General features: G+C 34.6%; 2 protein-coding genes across 4 annotated transcripts; both read left to right on the forward strand.

Annotated features, from left to right (window-relative positions):
• The first annotated feature begins 9008 nt into the window (after positions 1 to 9008).
• LOC139876641 (gluconokinase) lies at positions 9009 to 14020 on the forward strand. Of its 3 annotated transcripts, none has more exons than XM_071863985.1 (5): positions 9009 to 9115; positions 11939 to 12025; positions 12134 to 12176; positions 12583 to 12662; positions 12910 to 14020. In XM_071863985.1, the coding sequence occupies exons 2-5, from the start codon at positions 12007 to 12009 to the stop codon at positions 13314 to 13316; spliced, it is 549 nt and encodes a 182-aa protein (XP_071720086.1). In that variant the 5' UTR covers positions 9009 to 9115; positions 11939 to 12006; the 3' UTR covers positions 13317 to 14020. The 3 variants fall into 3 exon arrangements, with proteins under 3 accessions (XP_071720086.1, XP_071720101.1, XP_071720097.1); XM_071864000.1 differs by lacking the exon at positions 9009 to 9115 and adding an exon at positions 11252 to 11270; XM_071863996.1 differs by lacking the exon at positions 9009 to 9115 and adding an exon at positions 11636 to 11726.
• A 1562-nt stretch (positions 14021 to 15582) lies between these two features.
• Positions 15583 to 18035, forward strand: LOC139876648 (11 kDa late embryogenesis abundant protein-like). The gene is made up of 2 exons (XM_071864006.1): positions 15583 to 16014; positions 17553 to 18035. The coding sequence occupies exons 1-2, from the start codon at positions 15907 to 15909 to the stop codon at positions 17922 to 17924; spliced, it is 480 nt and encodes a 159-aa protein (XP_071720107.1). The 5' UTR covers positions 15583 to 15906; the 3' UTR covers positions 17925 to 18035.
• The last annotated feature ends 1782 nt before the right edge of the window (positions 18036 to 19817 follow it).

Consider the following 19817-nt stretch of genomic DNA (forward strand, 5'->3'; position numbering starts at 1 on the left):
CAACATTAATAGGGTGTAGTGACTATCGGAGGGCCATAAATCCTAAACCGTAACTCGGATTAAGACGAGGCCTAAACGGAAAATCATCTACTCGAACCGAACTAACTGAAAATCAACTTTCCAGTAGCCCAGGTGATCTGATCAGATATGAAAATCAGTGGACAAGTGCTCCAGTGGGGTTCTTGGTGCTTGATGCTCATCACGGTTCTCATCCTTGATGCTTGTAGCTTCAAGTGTACAACTCGTTGATAGTTTAGCATCACTTTTGACCAAGATTCACCATCAATACACAATATGTTAAGACCAAGTAAGAACACAACTTATTCATGAGTCTTAGATGGATGATGAACCAAGGTTACATCATATCCTTAGTCTTAACACAATTTCAATTCACAATAACAACTAAAGCTACAAACTTTACATTAATTCAACAAGTATAAGCACAATCCAAGTCAAAAGAGGTGATGGAACCCTAAGCTAGATAGCTTGGATCCATTTCGCACAAGTTACAAGGTTACAAAGCTAGAAAGCTTGAACCTTTAAGTGTTCTTGAAGATCTTGAAGCATAAAGCTTGGATCTTGAAGATACATGAAGATTACAAATAAAAGTTTGAATCTTTTCAACAAAATAACAAGATCAAAGCAAAAAGAACTTAGATCTAACAAAAAGATATGAAGATTCAAGCTAGAAAGCTTGCATCTTGTTTGTTCTTGAAGATCTTGAAGCATAAAGCTTGGATCTTGAAGATGCATGAAGATTACAAACAAAAATTTGAATCTTTATCACAAAATAGAAAGATTAAAGTATAAAAGAAGTAGATCTACAAAAGATATGAAGATTCAAGCTAGAAAGCTTGAATCTTCCATGTTCTTTAAAGATCCATGCTTGAATCAACAAGATATAAGTAAGATCAAAGCTAAAAGGAACTTGATCTCCATAAGAATGATGATGATGTACACGAAAATGATGAAGAAAAGAGGAAGAAAAAGAAAACTTACAAGTAAGGAAAGAAAGAAAGAACAAGTGTGTGTGAAATTCAAATGAGAGTAACTGTTAAATGAATGGGATTAGGCTAGTATTTATAGGAATAATTTGACTTGGATTGGTGACATGGAAGGCCATATGGCCAAAATTTTAGGGGGGGGGGGGGGAGGGGGGGAGACACCATTTTGCTTTTTGGTTAGTGGTTGTCTAATGTGTGTCTTTTTGCTAGAATCTCATGCGACAATTAGATAAACCTTATCCATTATGCTAGTATGACTCACTAATTATTTATTTATTTATTTATTTATTATTATGGGCCACTAGTAATAATACTTGGGCTAATTAATTGGGTCACTAGCTAGAGTAGGGTAGGCTTGAGCCCAACAAGGTAAAAAGTCCAATAAGACTAACTATTGGGCTTTAGCAATTAAATAAATAAAGTTAAGCATCCAAAGGCCCAAGTAATTATTATTATAAAATAATAATTAATATTTCGCAGTCCAAAAGTTCCGGTTCCGACAAAAGTCAAACGTGCGCGCAGTCCGCGGTTTATTCATAACGGCAAGTAACACTAACGTTTATAAAGCATCCAATGGACAAGTTAAGCATTCCACATACACCAAGGCATGTTTTAAGGTATATATGAATATAAAACATGTGTGTCAAGGTTCCGAAGTAATAAAGTAACACAGTACGCACAAATACGCAGTTTCGCTAAAATACAAGGCACAAAAGCAAGTCGAAAAAGTCAGGTCGTTACACTTCTTCTTATTCGGGCACCCATTCTTGAAGTGGCCCTGTTGACCGCACTCAAAACACTTTCTTGGTCCAGTAGGGTTTGTCTTCACAGCTGGGGTGGTAATCTTGCAGTCCCTGCCAATGTGTCCAGTCCTTTTACACTTTTCACAGACCACGTTGCAGTACCCTGCATGATACTTGTAGCATCTCTTGCACTGCGGAAGACTACCCTTATAGTTAGGGTTCGAGCTAGGGTTCGGGTTGGGGTTCCTCCAGCCGTTGTTTCCCTTGAAACCCTCGTGCCTCTTAGTTGGGTTCTGATCAAAGACCTTCCCTTTGTTGCTCTCCCACTTACGTTTCTCATAACTAGCTCCTGATTCTAGTTTCGCTTTCTCTGGTTCCTTGCGGATGATCTGGTTCATCAGGGTGTGCGCCATGCGCATAGCTTCCGGGACATCTGCTGGTTTTGAAGAGGTAACATTTCCCTGAATGGTCTTGGGAAGTCCCCACAAGTATCGTTCCATTCGCTTAAATTCAGGGGTAACCATCGTGGGGCACATCAAAGCTAACTCCAAATACCTTCGGTTATAGCCATCAAGGTCGGTTCCCACAACCTTCAGCTCCCAAAACTCAGCTTCCATTTTCTGAATTTCGGTTCGGGGGCAATACTCCTCGATCATAGCACTCTTAAACTCCTCCCAAGGGGTAGCATAAACCTCGTCAATTCCTTTAGCCTGAGCAAGCGTGTTCCACCAGGTTAAAGCGGCGTCCAACAGAGTACATGAGGCATACTTAGTTTTGTTCACTTCCGAGCAGTTGCTCACACGGAACACAGCTTCCAACTTCTTAAACTATCTCGTCAGTCCAACTGGCCCTTCTGTACCACTGAAATTATGGGGCTTGCAGCTTTGGAATTCCTTGTAGGTACACCCGTTCTGAACAGTTGGGTTGGGAGGTGAAGCTGGAGTAGGGTTGGCATTCACCATAGCTGTGGCGACTCGAGCAGCTATCATTTCCCCAATCTGTGCCGATGTGGGCGTTTCCCTTGGGACTCTCTCGTTTTCCATTGTTCCTCTGAACAAAAGTTTCGACTTACGTCAAAATTCCGCATTCAATAATATTATAGCATAAGGCACCCAGTATGGAACACAATACACAATTAAGTAAGGCAACCAGATACATATACCACAAAATCATCATACAGTAGCGTAAATAGAACACCGTACAAAATTTAAACAACAATAAGTTCTATTCAATAATAAGAAAGTTGCATACATCCGCATAAGGTTTGTACAACACATGAGTAAAACATGAAACTACTAACAGAGTTACATAAGGAAATCTAATACAATAATCCTACGGTGAAGGTAGGTAAATGATGTCCATCAGGTGGGACATCTGATCCTCGAGCTCAGTTACCCGGGCACGGAGGATATGCACTTCCCTCATTAATTTCTCGACGACGGGGGATGTTGGTGGGGCAGGCAGTGCAGATGGTGCAGATGTAGACGGCACAGTACGGGTGGTCTTACGTACGAATGGATCGGCAGGATACGGCACGACCCTCTCATGGGATGTGACCCTAACCAACTGTCTATGTGCATCCACGAACGGTCTTCCTCCGTTAATACCTGGGATAACGGTACCATCAAAACGATACCGCTTCTTCGGTGGGGTAGAGGGCGGCTGCACGGGCTCCTCCTCAGGGTCCTCCTCAGAATCCTCCTCGGGATCCTCCTCGTTGGAGTCATCGGATGACGAATCGTCTGAATCATCTGAAGGTGGATGTGCTCGGCCAGTGGTCATAAGTCGATATCTGCCAGGCGGGATCGGCACGACACGTCCATCAGCAAGGCATCTGACCCAATATCCTCGCTCGTTACGGAAAGGACCGTCTCCATTTCCCCCAGAAATCACAGTACCACCGGGATGGTGCTGTGGCCCCGGGAGTCTAGGGCTAGGTGAAGCCGGAATCTCCTCTGGATCCTCGTCTCCGTATGAGACATCCATAAGGTAAAGCACGAGTCCACTGGAAGGTGAATCGCCAGAGTCGTCGAAGGGTAGCGGTGAATCAGCAACAATCGTAGGCGAGGCAACAGTCGTCTCTGAGTCACTCTCGAAGTCAAAGGTCATGGGCAGCATGTCTGTCATCTGAACAAGGAAAAATAAATTTTCCATGTCAGTAAGACATATAGCAAGCACGTAATTAGGCACTACAACATCCTAGCAGTACATATCATGGCAATATTAACAAAATCCTACAAAAGTATCATGCAATCGAAAGCAAATAGTAGCATGCAGCAGCGAGAATAAGCAGTAGCATACAGCAAGTACACATAGTAGTAAAAGTAAGCAGTAGCATGCAGTAAGTTCCGCAGAAACAGTTAAACAAGGAAGTTGTAGATTAGTCCTATCAGTGAATCCTACTTGGCTCGGTCTAGACTTACTAATGCAACCTAATTCCCTACAACCTGGCTCTGATACCAAATGTGACGCCCCATACAAAACCATCGTGAACGATTCGTCAACAACATGATCTTTACACGGTCAATTACTACATGCTGTTTGAAAACCAATTTTGCATTCATAAAAAGATAGCGTTTACAAAAGAAAACGTGACACAAAGGTCGTTACAAAGTCATTATTTGAAAATAACATAAGTTACGAATGCAAGATAAAGTTCCATGATTGAGACATCTCTAAGTAATGCAACGGAAATCTAACACAGCAGGTCCATAACAGCAAGTCTAAAACACCAAGATAGCAAGTCTAACAGCGGAAGCAACATCGTCTAAGCACCTGAGAAATAGACGCTTAAAAGTCAACACGAATGTTGGTGAGCTATAGTTTGTAAAGTAATGTAGACCACGAGTTATCGTATTCAAAATAGTATGAAAAGTATATGCTTATCCGTGGGCACCCGGTAACTAACTTAACGTAATAGTAATACCCCCTAAAAGTACACTTGACGAGTGCGTATGTCCTCGAAGTATCAAATACCCGTTAAATGCTAGTGCGACTAGCCCGAGTGGGGATGTCAAACCCTATGGATCCATATCTAATATTCGCGTTCACCGGTTCAAAACCAATGATTAAACGTTACCGTGCTAAGGGGAATGTTTATGCCGTTATATAACCCACACATATGTAAAGTTTAAGTACTCGTGTAAAGTAAGTAAAACATAAAAAGCGCATGTATTCTCAGTCCAAAAATAGTAAAAAGTAGTAAGGGATGCTATAACTCACAATGATTAAGCAGTAAAAGTCGATACGAAACGTATGCAGGTAGTAAGTCGGTCCTAAAGGTCGTAAACCTAAGTCAAAGGTCACTAGGTCAGTATGTTGTCCCAAAAGATTAAAAGTGAATAAATTAAGTTTAAGTGTCATCATCATCATCATCATCATCATTCATCGTCATAAAAGCGTAGTGAATTTTTTGACAAGAATAGAGATCAAAAAAATAGGCTGACTTCGGTCAGATTCTACGACCTCTATACAAAACGAAAAGACGCGTAGTTAGTGGCTATGGATCCGTATATGAGTACTCTAATCGCTGACCAATTTTCAGAACCTAACTCGTCTTCCTTTGACCGTGGCGACGGTTTAAGTGCGAGTAGGTCAGAAATTTCAGCACAACGTTACAACGGCGTAGTGAATTTCGGAGGGCTATAAATCCTAAATCGTATATCGGATTAAGACGAGGCCTAAACGAAAAGTCATATAATCGAAACGAACTAACTGAAAATCAATTTTCCAGAAGTCCAGGAATCTGATCAGATCCCTAAAAATAGTAAACAAGTGCTCCGGTGGGGTTCTTAGTGCTTGATGCTCATCACAGTTCTCATCCTTGATACTTGTAGCTTCAAGTGTACAACTCATTGATGGGTTAGCATCACCTTGACCAAGATTCTACCATCAACACATAATATGTTAAGACCAAGTAAGAACACAACTCATTTAAGAGTCTTAGATGGATGATGAACCAAGGTTACATCATATCCTTAGTCTTAACACAATTACAAGTTCTATTTACAATGAAAGCTACAAACTTTACTTCAATCAAACAAATATGAACATAATCTAAATCAAATAAAGTGATGGAACCCTAAGCTAGAGAGCTTGGATCCTTTTCACACAAGTTATAAGATTACAACGCTAGAAAGCTTGAACCTTTACAAGATTAATGAGACCATAAGCTATAAAGCTAAGATCTTTAACAAAATAATGAAAGTAATGAGACCATAAGCTAAAAAGCTAAGATCTTTAACATAATAATGAGACCCTAAGCTAAAAAGCTTGGATCTTTAGTGTTCTTGAAGATCTTGAAGCATAAAGCTTGGATCTTTAAGATACATGAAGATTACAAACACAAGTTTGAATCTTTATAACAAAATAACAAGATTAAAGCTAAAAGATTTAGATCTACAAAGTAGGTGAAGATTCAAAGCTATAAAGCTTGAATCTTCCATGTTCTTGAAGGATTCAAATCCATGTTTGAATCTACAAGATGTAATCAAGATCAAAAGCTAAAAAGCTAGACTCATGATGATGATGATGATTTCGTGAGAGTGAGAGGAAGAAGAAGAAGAAAAATCAAATACTTACACTTTTTAGAGAGAGAAAGAACTAGGGAAAGAATTAGAGAGTGAGTGTGTGTAAATTACAAATGAAAGCAAGTGTAAAATGGATGAAATAAGGCTTGTATTTATAGGTGGTGAGATGAGGGAGGGGGTGGGTTAGTTGGTCGTAGGTTTAGTGGGGGGAAAAGGGGGACACCTTTTTGCTTTTTGGTTAATGGTTGTCTAAAGTTGGTGTTTATGTTAGGATCCAATGCAACATTAAGGATAATACTTGACGAAAATGCTAGCATGTTCCCTCTAATAAATGGACATTTGTCTTACTTATTAATGGGTCACTAGTTACTTATAATTGGGCTAATTAAATAGTCTACTAACTAGTGTAGGGTGGGCTAAGGTCCAACAAGGTAGAAAGTCTAACAAGACTAACTAGTGTGCTCTAGTAAATTACTAAGCGTAATTAAGCATCCAAAAACCCAAGTAATTGTTATTATAAAATAACAATTTGTATTTCGTAGTCATAATATTCCGATTACGACAAAAGTTAAACGTGTACGCAGTACGCAATTCGTTAAAAACGTTAAGTGACACTAACGGTCATAAAGACTTCCGAGGATTAAGTTAAGTACCCTACGTACTTAATGATACATTTTAACATATAAACGAAAGTAATCAACATGTAGGGAGTCCCCAGAGTATAATATAGCTCAGTACGCACAAATAAGCAGTTTCGTGAAAACACAAAGCACAAAAGCAAGTCGAAAAAGTTGGGTCGTTACAATCATGCTGGAAGTAATAAGGTTTCCTTGAAAACATTCGACAATTCATTAAGGTCAGCAGGACCTTTAAACTTAGAGAATGTAGTTGGAACAGTGGGATGTAATGGGTTACCAGATCAAATAAATGGGCTAGTGGGAACTAATCGGTTAATAAGCCCAAATCGGGAAAAAATATTATTTGCAATTTGTGCGAGCATTTACATATGTTTTTTTAGGTTATTCTTGTAACACGTTTAAACACCTAAAAATAATAGCTATACTATAAAATATAGTAATAGTAATGTTAATAATAGCATAAATATATAAATATGGTACAATTTATGAAAGCATGTTTTATAAAATAATAAATAAAGACTTTTTTGTACCGTTGGTCCTTAAGTTATACATGAAATTGCAATCCGAGCCTCTTAAGTTTTTAATTGGATTTTTGAGTCCTTTTAATTGCATAATTTGGCAATCCTAATTTCTCCGTCTACGTGTCGTCTAAATTGGCCGTTAGCCATTGACATGTGTCATGCATGTGAGGGTAAAATTGTCTTTTTACTCTTTTCTTCATTAAAAATGAGGGACCACCGGCGCAAAAAATTTATATATTCACTTTCAGCCTTTTTATCGGTTTCTTTCATACACTTAATATCCTTCATTTACAATTAATTATTCATGAATCCATATATCATTCACATAATTATATCTAACATCCAAATATCTCTCACTTCATATGATCAAATATAAGCAATTACATCAATTTAAATTTTAAATAAGTGCTAAAACAAAAACACATTTGTTGAAACACAGAAAAAAGTAATCATAACCAAGAAATTGGATCAGAAACCCATTTGTTCACTTCGATGATCAGATCCAAGAAATTGGATCAGAAACCCATCTCCTCATAATCTCTGCGTTCATGATCATCATCATGGGTATTCATCATAAACAAAACCCAGAACATAACCAAATGTTCATCATCATCTCTAAACAAAACCCGGAATAAAGCTTCAATTTGAAAGAACAAAACGGAATCAAAAAAAAAAGGAAAGTTTACCTTGATTTGAAACCTCTGTTGAACTTCGGCGAGTGGTTGTGGCTGTTGAACCAATGCCACCGTTGATGCACCACTAACACCACCACTGCCATTAAATGATGATTGGTATTCCTTTTAACAAACCTCCTTATCTTTGATTCATACCCGTCTAGTCATCTTTATCATTTAAACCTCCTGTGTAAACCAAATCAAAAAAACAAACTCAAACAATAATTATCAACCTTGAACGATATAATAAAATCATAATAAAATCATGAAAGTTTGAGATCAACCCAAAATATCAGATCCGCAAAATACCACCGTTTCTGCACTAAGTTTCAAGTTTTGCGAACCCAATTCGGTCCAGTAATGGGTCATTCCAATTATGATTTCATCTTGTTTTTAAATTTATTTATATGTATAAAGTAAATAAATAAATTAAAAATACGGAGTATATTAAATTAAAGAAAAGTAAATATAATTATATTATAAGAATTTTTAAAGTAAATATAATTATAATTATATTATAAATTTATAAATTAAAAATAAGTAAATTAAAAGATTTTTTGCACTAGTGGTTCCTTGTTTTTAATGACTTGAGGGATCACCGTAGCTAAACATCTTAAAAAAGAGAGACCAACAGAGTTAAAAAGGTTGAAATGAAATAATAAGACGAAAATGCCCATCACGTGTTAATCACGTGATGGCATTTAACCGCCAATTTAGACGACAGGTAGATGGAGGACGCGGATTGCCAAATTATGCAATTAAAAGAATTCAAAAATTCAATTAAACTTGAGGGACTCTAATTGCAGTTTTGTGTATAAACGAAGGATCAACCCGAGAAAAAAAGTCAGAACAATGTTTTGTTTAAAACGACATAGTCAAAGTCAAATAAAACCTGACAGCGATAATTCACCAGTGATTCGAGAAAACTCACATGTCATTTGGGGCAAATCCTAGGGTTTCAATTTTTTGGTCGAATTTTTGATAGTTGATCACTCAAGCTTTCAAGGTAATCGTTCTAGACCATCTATCATTAACATTCTTTAATTTCAAGTTCAGATTAATGTTTGATATTTTGTATTAAAAAATTGTTTGTGATATTTGTTAATTGATCATGAATACGCTCTTCATTAGGCGCTAGTACTGCTAGTACACAACTAATTTAGTTTTTCTACTTGATTGTTGGAGCAATTAAATATCGCCATACCCCGTTAACTTTAGATACCTGTATATTGATCATTGTGGTCTTCGTGATCCTAAGTATTTAAAGCAAAACAAGCTATTCGGGGAGTAATCGGGGAGTAATCAGTCGGAAATTTGGAAGGAGTAATCGGTAATTAGAATCGGATTGTAACTTTATACATTTACTTATTAGATTTCAATATTATATGTCTAAAAATAGAAGAAAATCATAAACATTAAACATAAGTTTTAATATAATTGTCTAAAATCCTTCATTTTGTTCAAAAACTCTAAAACTCTAGTTTAAATTAATGTTAAAATGTTGACCAATTTTGACTATGAACGACTTTGATCAACAAATCTGATTTTGACCTATTAATCGACGTTGACCGATTAATTAAACGTATGTTGAAAATCGGAACGGACTGCTCTTAAAAAGTAGTAATCGAGGTTTTTAGAGGTTTTTTACAACAGTGCTTGTAGGGGTGAGGAAAAAACCGCATTAGCCGAACAGCGTCCATAATCGATAAATTCGAACCGAATTAACCGAACCTAATGTATAACCGTGAGTATGGTTAACATTTTTGGATTAACCGCACTTTGTGGATTGGTTATGAAAATGAAGAGTACTAGCACCATTTTAACTACAACTACACTGTTTAGTACTTTTCATATGATTTTTCTTTACGAAGATGGTCAATTTGTCAAAATAATAAAGCTCATAGGCTTATGTGTAATATAAAGTTTAAATTTGGAATAGATAACAACAATCAATTGTAATCTCCAAATGTTCTGAAATTCTTTTCAATTTGCTACAAAAAAATACAACACGACATTATCGAATTACTCAATTACGCTACGCTTTCATCATGGAGTATAACTCTAAATATATATGCAGTGCGGTTGAGTTAGAGAGGAAAATTTTAATGGTTTATTGTTTGACATAGACTACTTTTATGTTATGTTGTTTTTTCTATATTGTTAAGCATAAACCCTTGATTGTTTTTTTGCTCGTACCAAATTAACCGTTTTATGTCAATTAGTTTACCAATATAACTACCAAACCGCTTATTAACAAATCTAAACGGCTAAAAAAATTAATTAATGGCAATGTTGGTTATGGGTTTCGTACTTAAACCGCCCCATGCTCACCCCTAAGTGCTTGTACCTGATCAAACCTATTTCGGTTACCGGTTAGGATAAGTGGTATTTTGTTATAACTTGAGTGCAAAAAGTTGGGGAATGTTTTGGGAATGATTGTTTACTCTCCAGTCCGGTTATCGTGAATGACCCTGATAGAGATGAGGATCTCAATAGGGTGGTTCACAATCAATCTATGTGGGTTCAACTCGGTAATTAACTCGAGGGAGTTGAGTCTTGAGGCGGTAGTGAGAGAGAGTACTTAGAGAGAGAAAGTGTTAGTCTCAATAAAGGATTGTTAGTTTGTAGTGAAATGACAGGAGCATGATACTATTTGGCAAGTACTAGGGTTTGTACTACCATGGGCCTGACTATGTGACGTGTCACTTTATGATGGGGTGCCAATGTTGGGAATTGGGCCCAAGCCTTTTAGGGCTGACATGTCGGGCTTACATGGCACATCTATGACATGTGCATACTCAAGGTTGTAAAATTCATCATTCGGGGATTAATCGGTATTCGGTAGGGACTTTAGAAGGAGTAATCGGCAATTCGGGGTTTATTTTATTGTAAATATTAAATTATACATTTAAATATTAAATTTCAAAAATTATATATATAAATATAAAAGAAAATGATAAACATAAACATACACTTGACTTACCATTAGTACCATTCCGGATAGGGTATCCGGTAGGCGTATCATTTGTACCATTCTTGAATTCATCTATATAATTACTTCTTGACTTACCATTTGTTCCAAATGCATTTGGGTTTTTCATATATTTTTTATCTGGGTTTGGATTGGGTATCCGATTTCAACTGATTAATGGCAGTTTGTGGTTAGGTTTTGAATGCTCAGTTTCTGGTATTGGTGTGATGGGCCAACCCTAATTTGGAACCACATGAAATTATTTTGCAGTCTTTTTTGAATTTGATTATTATTGTTATAGTTGGTGTAGTTGACTAGTTGCTCTTTGTTTTTGTTTGATATTCATGCTCTATATTTGATATTTATAGAAGATATTTCTATCTGTATTGTCATTATCGTTCACTATTACTTTGTTTTATTTTTTAATTAAAATAGTAATAGTAATAATATATGTTTTTTAAAATAGTAATAATATGTTTTGCATTTTGGTTTGGTTAAATAATATCTTGTACAACTATTGGTTTTATATAGATTTATTATTTTGACTTGGCCAATGTGTTGGAAATAGTCAATACTCCCATAGTTATTCATATTATATCCTTAATTGTTCATCAGTGATCTAGATCGAATACAGTCGATCGTTCCCGTACAATTTTATATATATCCTTCTATGAATATATGTTATGTGTCTCACTAATTTGTATTGTAATCAGTTATTTTGTTGTATCATGTATCCACAATCTGATGAATTTGACTACCAATTTTTGAACTAGTTTAATTCCACCAGTTGATTTTATAGTGTTAGTTTCTTCCATATTCTCATTTCTGATATGTTCCATATTCTTAATTGTTCATCAGGACTATTATTTGGCCGATGAGAACTACACGTAATTAGCTTCGAATTATTGTCCTTTTGCAATTATTCTATGGCTTCCAATCACAAAGGTGGTTAATTTTGTCTATATCTTGTCAGAGCCTAGACAAATGAAGCATTTTGTCAAATCATTTTTACATCTTTTTACTGTTTCTTTAGTTAATCTTTCTGCTTTGCAGGAACTGTTGTCGTATTAATGGGAGTAAGTGGTGCCGGGAAATCGTAAGTTTAATCTCACTCCTCTTATTATCATTATCATTAAAACCCTTTTGTGTATGCACCACCGCGTAGCTTCTTGTACTCATTGCTAATATGAAAGCTTAAGCAATTAACGGATCGTTAGAAGTATAATCATTTTTCACACTATATTCCTTGATACCAAAGAGCCAATGGCTTGGCGGTATCGAGGTCACTCTTATAACCTTGAGGTTGAGGGTTCGAGTCCTACTTAGGGCATTTTGTGGTGTATATATTCATGTTAGTATTAGGTTGTTTTTAAAAAAGAAAAAGGATAAAAATTTAGTCACATAAGGTTACCATTCTTGTTGAGAGTCATAGTTTTTCGCCCTAATTTCTTTTACTTGGAAATTGGAATCAACTCTAAACCCTTTTATCGTTATTTGTGTAGAACAATTGGAGAAATGCTTGGGAAAGCTCTAAGCTGTAACTTTATTGATGCTGATGATTTTCATCCACAGTCAAATAAAGGTAAGCAAACAGCATTTTAAATAAGTAAAATTCTCTTACTACTGAAATCCAATTGTTCTTATGTAAACATACGAGTCGCGGGCTATTAGCAGTTGCTGCCAAGTTCATGTTGCACATATTTTGTGTAATCACTGCTTATATACTACATATATTTTGTATTTTCATTTTCTTGCATTTTTTTTTTTTTTTTGGTTTCCATAGTGATCATGGTCATTTGTGAAAAATAGCAATGTGTCTAATAAAACAGAGAAGATGAAGAATGGGATTCCATTATCAGACGAAGACAGAATCCCATGGCTTGAGTTACTTCGTGATGTTGTAAATGCGGAGTTAGTCAGTGGCAAGACTGTAATTCTTGGTTGTTCTGCCCTCCAAAAGCACTACAGAGACATTCTTAGGTCTGCTGACCCAAATTATCAAGGTGGTGAACACGACCCGTGTGTTGTGAAGTTTGTTTTGTTGGATGTAGGCGTAAATGTGCTTATGAATCGAGTTCAGAAAAGAGCAGCTGAAGGGAATCATTTCATGCCAGCTGAACTACTGCAATCTCAAATTGATTTACTTCAGGTGGATGCATCTGAAGGGATATTAAAAGTTGATGCATCGTTGAGTCCTGAAATTATTGTGGACAAGATAAAAGCCACACTTGACTGATATCAAGTATTTATGGAGTATGTTTTTCTTGTATTTATCGTAGTAAAGAAACTGTCTGTAGTTATTTTGGAGTTGAAATTGATTTGAGATACAAAACCCTGCAAAATACAGAATAACCTGAATTGGATAAGGAAATCTTATACCGGCCTGATCAGGTAAATGAATTGTATGTACATTATATGAGAACGAAGGATATATATGGATGATTGATACGTGCATAGATAATGGCCAAAGAATACTTATAGTTGGCCCACTCGTCACAAGAAAATGTCAGCCCATTATCTGACTTGATGGATGTTGGAAAAGTATCAGCCCAATAGAAGTGCATCTAGAAGAGTAGCAGTTCAATGAATAAGGATGGTGTACTGTGATGTTGGACGTGTGATACATGGGCATGCTTCATGTAACCTCTCACGCATGCATGTTTAGTTTTATGTTACCCATGTTCTCCATATTTGTAGGCATTATAAGAAGCAATTAAGTACGCATGTATCAGTAGAAGGGGGCAGGATCAATGGGGAAATAACCAAGCGGGGGGAAGCAAATTTTTTTTTTTTCGTTTTTTTTTGAAATTTTTTTTTCTCGGCATCAAGATCACACGAAAATATGAACATTTAGAAGAGACACTTCGTGATGAATGTTATTATTTAGGCGGAAAAACGATCGATAAAAATAACATTCAAGATAATATTATTCGTGAAGAATATGAATGTTTTTTTTTCATGTTTTGTGAAGTAAAATTTAGCCTGATTTAGAGTTTAGGGTCTAGGGTTTAGGGTTTGGTGTTTTGGGTTTATTTCATAAACCCTAAACCCTAAACTCTAAACCGTTCGTGTTAAAAACTCAATCTAAATTCTAAATCTAAACTCTAAATCTAAACCCTAAATTTCTAAACCCTAATATCTAAACCCTATAAACCCTAATATCTAAACCCTAATATCTAAACCCCAATAGCTAAAACCTCAAAATACGCTCGAAAAACACGATAATTGTTGTATATTATTTCTTCGAGCGTTTTCCCGCCAAAATAAAAACATTTATCACAAAGTGTCTCTACTAAATGTTCATATTTTCATCTCATTTATAATGTTCGTGAACAAAGTTTTTTCAAAAAACGAAAAAAAAAAAGTTTTTACTTCCCCCCGCTTTCCTCCGAATGGTTACTTCCCTCTTGATCCTACCACTCAGTAGAAGTTATCTCACTTTTTAGTATAAACTAGTTGTGGAGCCCTCGCTTCGCGCCGGGGGCTCCGTTTTGAATGCGAGTTAAAAAAAAAGTGTTGAACTATTTTGTAAAAAAAAAAAAAATTTCGACATCTAACATTGAAGGGTTGTTCCTTTGTGAAAGTTACTTCTTTTAGCGTTCGGATTTTTTTTTTTTTAAAAGTTAGTTGATCTATTTTGTAAAAAAAAATATTTTTCGACATCTTTTGGTAGCATTGAAGGGTTGTTCCTTTTATGAAAGTTGTTTTTTTATCATTTGAGACAAAAAAAAGTAACACATTAGTAGCGTGATGAGTATTATTATTCAATATTTTTAGTGTTAGTGATGGGATAAATAATATTTAGAATATAGGTATAAAATGGGGGGTTCGATTTGTATTTTAATGAAAGTTAGGGGGTTGGGTGTGTGAAAAATGAAATATTAAATAGTACTATAAAATGAGGAGTTCGATTTGTATTTTAATGAAAGTTAAGGGGTTGAGTGTGTAAAAAATGAAATATTAAATATTACTAGTCATAACTAATAAGACAAATTTTGTCTATTAGTTATATTAGTAATAGTAATAATATGTAGCCTAGTTTTATTAATTAAAGGTGAAGAAAATTAGCAAAGTTGCTATCTCTGTTTCTCTCTTGCTTTCTTGGAGTCTTGACCGACTCGAATAGGTCTCTATCTAGGATTTAGCGGTCGACTCAAATAGACCATATCAATGATTGAAATGGCAAAATAGACGGGAGAGGTCAGGTTGGGGCAAAAGGGGTTTGGGTCAAAATGAGTTGCTAGTTGGCTTTTAAATCGAGTTGAACTGGTCTGGTCAGTGTCGAACCCGGTCAGATGGTAAGGTCAACATTTGTATTAAAATAAAATTTGTTCATTTTCGTTAAAATAACTGAGTTCAGTAGTATAACGTAGATTGTTTATAAAGTCGATCATTTGTTTACTTGAACATACGACATTTCATTCCTTACTTTTCTTATTTATAAACGTTAAAAATATTCCACATTCAACCTTTAATTTTAGCTTGATTTTGATATTGATACATCTTACGTATTAGTGTTTCAAATAATTTTTACTCAATTTTTTTAATTACTTAATTATTAAATTTATTAAAAGTAAGCGTCCGACACGAAAAAACCGTTCATTACTTCAAAAAACCTAAACAGATAAACAATAAAGGTCCGAATAACGTGTCGAGATCAGAAGCAACATGATGTCTCATTAAGCCACGTATCATAGTCTTGCTACGTGGCACCAGCCAATACAAACCTGCAAATCGATATAAACCCTAAGCCAACCAGCTCGATTTCAAACATCACTCTTTATCCGATAATTAAAAATTAGCAGCAACAATTAATCAACAGAAGAATGCAGACAGCTAAAAATGCAGCAGCTTCCATCAAGGAGACGGCAGCAAACATAGGCGCCTCTGCCAAGTCCGGCATGGAAAAAACCAAAGCCACCCTTCAAGAAAAGGTTACTTTTTATTTTCAGTTTTTTTATTTTCTCCCTCAAGGTTACTATTTTAAGTTATTCAGCAAAAATTGATACTCAATATTACAAATATGGGTACAGCCTACAGGGATGTGAGAATTGAGAGCTGAGACGTAAAGATTCCTTTACATCAGAGTTATACCTGGCAAATGAGTCGGGTTTGTGTCGCTGACTCAAATGGATTTTGTTCAAAATGGGTTTCAAAATTCAAATGGGTCGAACGGGTTGATCCAAACGGGTTGGGTTGGGTTGGTCGAGCCCTAAATTTTTCCTAATAAAAAATATTTTTGAATTTTTTTAAAAATTTTATAAAAAAAAAGATTTCACTTTTTCTTTTTTGTAAAAAAAAGATATACTTTTAAAAAATTGATTTTTAGTTTTTTAGGTTTTGTTACTTTTTTTAATTTTTATAATTTCTAAGTTTTTAAATTTTTTTTAATTTTTTATGCTTAGTATAATGGGGTTGAAATGGGTATCAACAAGTTTATATGCACCTTTTAAACTAAAGATGAGTCCATATTAGACCGCATTCTCTTTGCTTTCACTCGAGATCCAATGGATCCAAATAATTGACCCATTGCACTCTAATTTTAGTGTATGGGTCTTGATTTCAAGGTACAATCAGACTTAAAAAAAAAAAAAAAGTTTAGATTTTTCATGTTTAAGGGACAAGGGATAAGTATATATATATATATATATATATATATATATATATATATATATATATATATATATATATATATATATATATATATGGATCCATGGAGAACCAAAGGTAGTTGAGAACTCATGGAACTCCTGCAGATTCACTAAATCTGCGTGCAGATTCACATATATTTTTTTATTTTTATTTTTTGCAATTTTTTTTTCTGTTCAGATTTTTTTTTGCAGATTCAGTCAATCTGCGTGCAGATTGACGATTTTTTCAGCTTTTTTTTACAGATCGACTTTTTTTTATTTTTTTTATGCAGATTGAGTCAATCTGCGTGCGGATTGAGTCAATCTGCGTTTTTTTCTGCAGTTTTTTTTTTGCAGATCGACTTTTTTCTGTGCAGATTTGACTTTTTTTTTTGTGCAGATTGAGTCAATCTGCGTGCAGATTGACGTTTTTTTGCAGTTTTTTTTTTTTTTTTTTTTTGCAGATTCATTTTTTTCTGTGCAGATTCACTGTTTTTTTTGCAGATTTTTTTTTTTTTTTTGCAGATTGTATTTTTTTTTCCATAGATTGAAGCTCAATCTCCACATAGATTGAAGTTCAATCTATGAGTTCTATGGGTTCTCTACATACTCTAGTTCTCTAGGGATCCTTTCACTATATATATATATATATATATATATATATATATATATATATATATATATATATATATATTTATGTCAGACTAAAAAAATAAAAAATAACGTAGCTTGTTGCTTATTGTGATCCACTTCAACTGTTGCATCTTGTGATCATAAATTGATATGTATTTGATCAAGTATACCTATAAAATGATACTTTAAACTCTGTATATGAATAACAGGGTGAAAGATTAACTGCACATGACCCAACACAAAAAGAGGTGGCAACTGATAAAAAAGAAGCTCGAATAAACGAAGCCGAGTACGAGAAGCAAGTAGCGCGTGAACAGAACGCGACACAAAGACAAGCTACAGAAGCAAACAAGACACATTCCTACTCGACAACAGGAGCAACGGGTCATCCAATGGGAAGCCACCAGATGTCAGCATTACCTGGACATGGAACCGGAGAACCAGCTGGAAATGTAGTTGAAGGTATTGTCAAGTCACACCCGATTGGAACGGATACGGGTATGGGTACCACATTGGCTGGACATAACTTGAAATCGGGTGGTGGTGCTAGTGGATATACCACCGGTGGAGCATACCGTTGATTTAGAATCATTTTCATTTGCTATGTTTGTTTGTTGCTTTTAAAAATTGTTAGATCTATTTTGTAAAAAAAAAAAAATTTCGACATCTAACATTGAAGGGTTGTTCCTTTGTGAAAGCTGCTTCTTTTAACGTTCATTTTTTTTTAAGTTAGTTGATCTATTTTGTAAAAAAGAATATTTTTCGACATCTTTTGAGAGCATTGAAGGGTTGTTCCGTTTATGAAAGTTGTTTTTTTATCGTTTGAGACAAAAAAAAAGTAGCACAGTAGTAGCGTAGTGAGTGTTATTATTCAATATTTTTAGTGTTAGTGATGGGATAAATAATATTTTAGAATATAGGTATAAAATGGGGGGTTCGATTTGTATTTTAATGAAAGTTAGCGGGTTGGGTGTGTAAAAAATGAAATATTAAATAATACTATAAAATGGGGGGTTCGATTTGTATTTTAATGAAAGTTAGGGGGTTGAGTGTGTGAAAAATGAAATATTAAATAGTACTATAAAATGGGGGGTTCGATTCGTATTTTAATGAAAGTTATGGGGTATAAAATGGAGGGTTCGATTTGTATTTTATTGAAAGTTAGGAGGTTGAGTGTGAAAAATGAAATATTAAATAGTACTATTTATAATTAATAAGACAAATTTTGTCTATAAGACAAATTTTGTCTATTAGTTATGTTAGTAATAATATTATAGTATAATTTCTTAGTTATATTATCATGTAATTATGTCTCTTTTCGTTCGTGTTTGGATAATTTGGTTGCTAACGAGGTTTTAGTTGAAGCCATTTGAGTTATTTAATGCTTATTTTATTGGGATTTATTTAAGATAATAGATAGATGGTAATCAGCATTAAATAAAATAATAAATTCAATGACTAAAGCGTATCCAAGACGTCTAAATTTCAATTCGATAGGGTGATAATATGAACTTAACCGTATTCTAGACATCTAAATTTCAATTTGGTAGGTCATAATTTGAATTTAATATAATTGGTTCCTAAAATCATAGAAATTGCTAGCGAGGATAAAAGTTTCAGATGTGTTTTTGAGCATAGGTAAGATAGTTAACCGCCTAGGGCTCAAAAATTTAAAAGGGTCCAAAATTTTGAATATGTAAATATTATTCTCAATATATTTAAATAAATTAAATAAAAAATTGTCAATTAAAGTTAAAATACCTTGTTTTAATTGTTAAATACAATGTAAGTAAATAAGTAGATAAAATTGGAGTTTTATTTTTTATGCATATTAAAAAAATTTAATGTATATGTGAGCTCATTTTTTATTTTTATCTAGGGTCTTTAAATTGCTGAGACGGCCCTGAACTTGTTAGGGGAGCATGGTGAAATGTCCCGTTCATATTGATTATAAACGTTCCATATTAATTGATTTCGTCGCGAGGTTTTGACTTCTATATGAGACGTTTTTCAAAGACTGCATTAATTTTTAAAACAACCATAACCTTTATTTTATCGATAAAGGTTTAAAAAGCATTACGTAGATTATCAAATAATGATAATTTAAAATATACCGTTTACACACGACCATTACATAATGGTTTACAATAAGAACATATTACATCAAAAATAAGTTTCTTGAATGCAGTTTTTACATAATATCATACAAGCATGGACTCCAAATCTTGTCCTTATTTTAGTATGCAACAGCGAAAGCTCTTAATAATCACCTGAGAATAAACATCCTTAAAACGTCAACAAAAATGTTGGTGAGTTATAGGTTTAACCTATATATTATCAAATCATAATAATAGACCACAAGATTTCATATTTCAATATACATCCCATACATAGAGATAAAATTCATTCATATGGTGAACACCTGGTAACCGACATTAACAACATGCATATAAGAACATCCCCTATCATTCCGG

The sequence above is a fragment of the Rutidosis leptorrhynchoides genome, chromosome 1 (genome assembly GCF_046630445.1).
Source record: "Rutidosis leptorrhynchoides isolate AG116_Rl617_1_P2 chromosome 1, CSIRO_AGI_Rlap_v1, whole genome shotgun sequence".
NCBI lineage: Eukaryota > Viridiplantae > Streptophyta > Magnoliopsida > Asterales > Asteraceae > Rutidosis > Rutidosis leptorrhynchoides.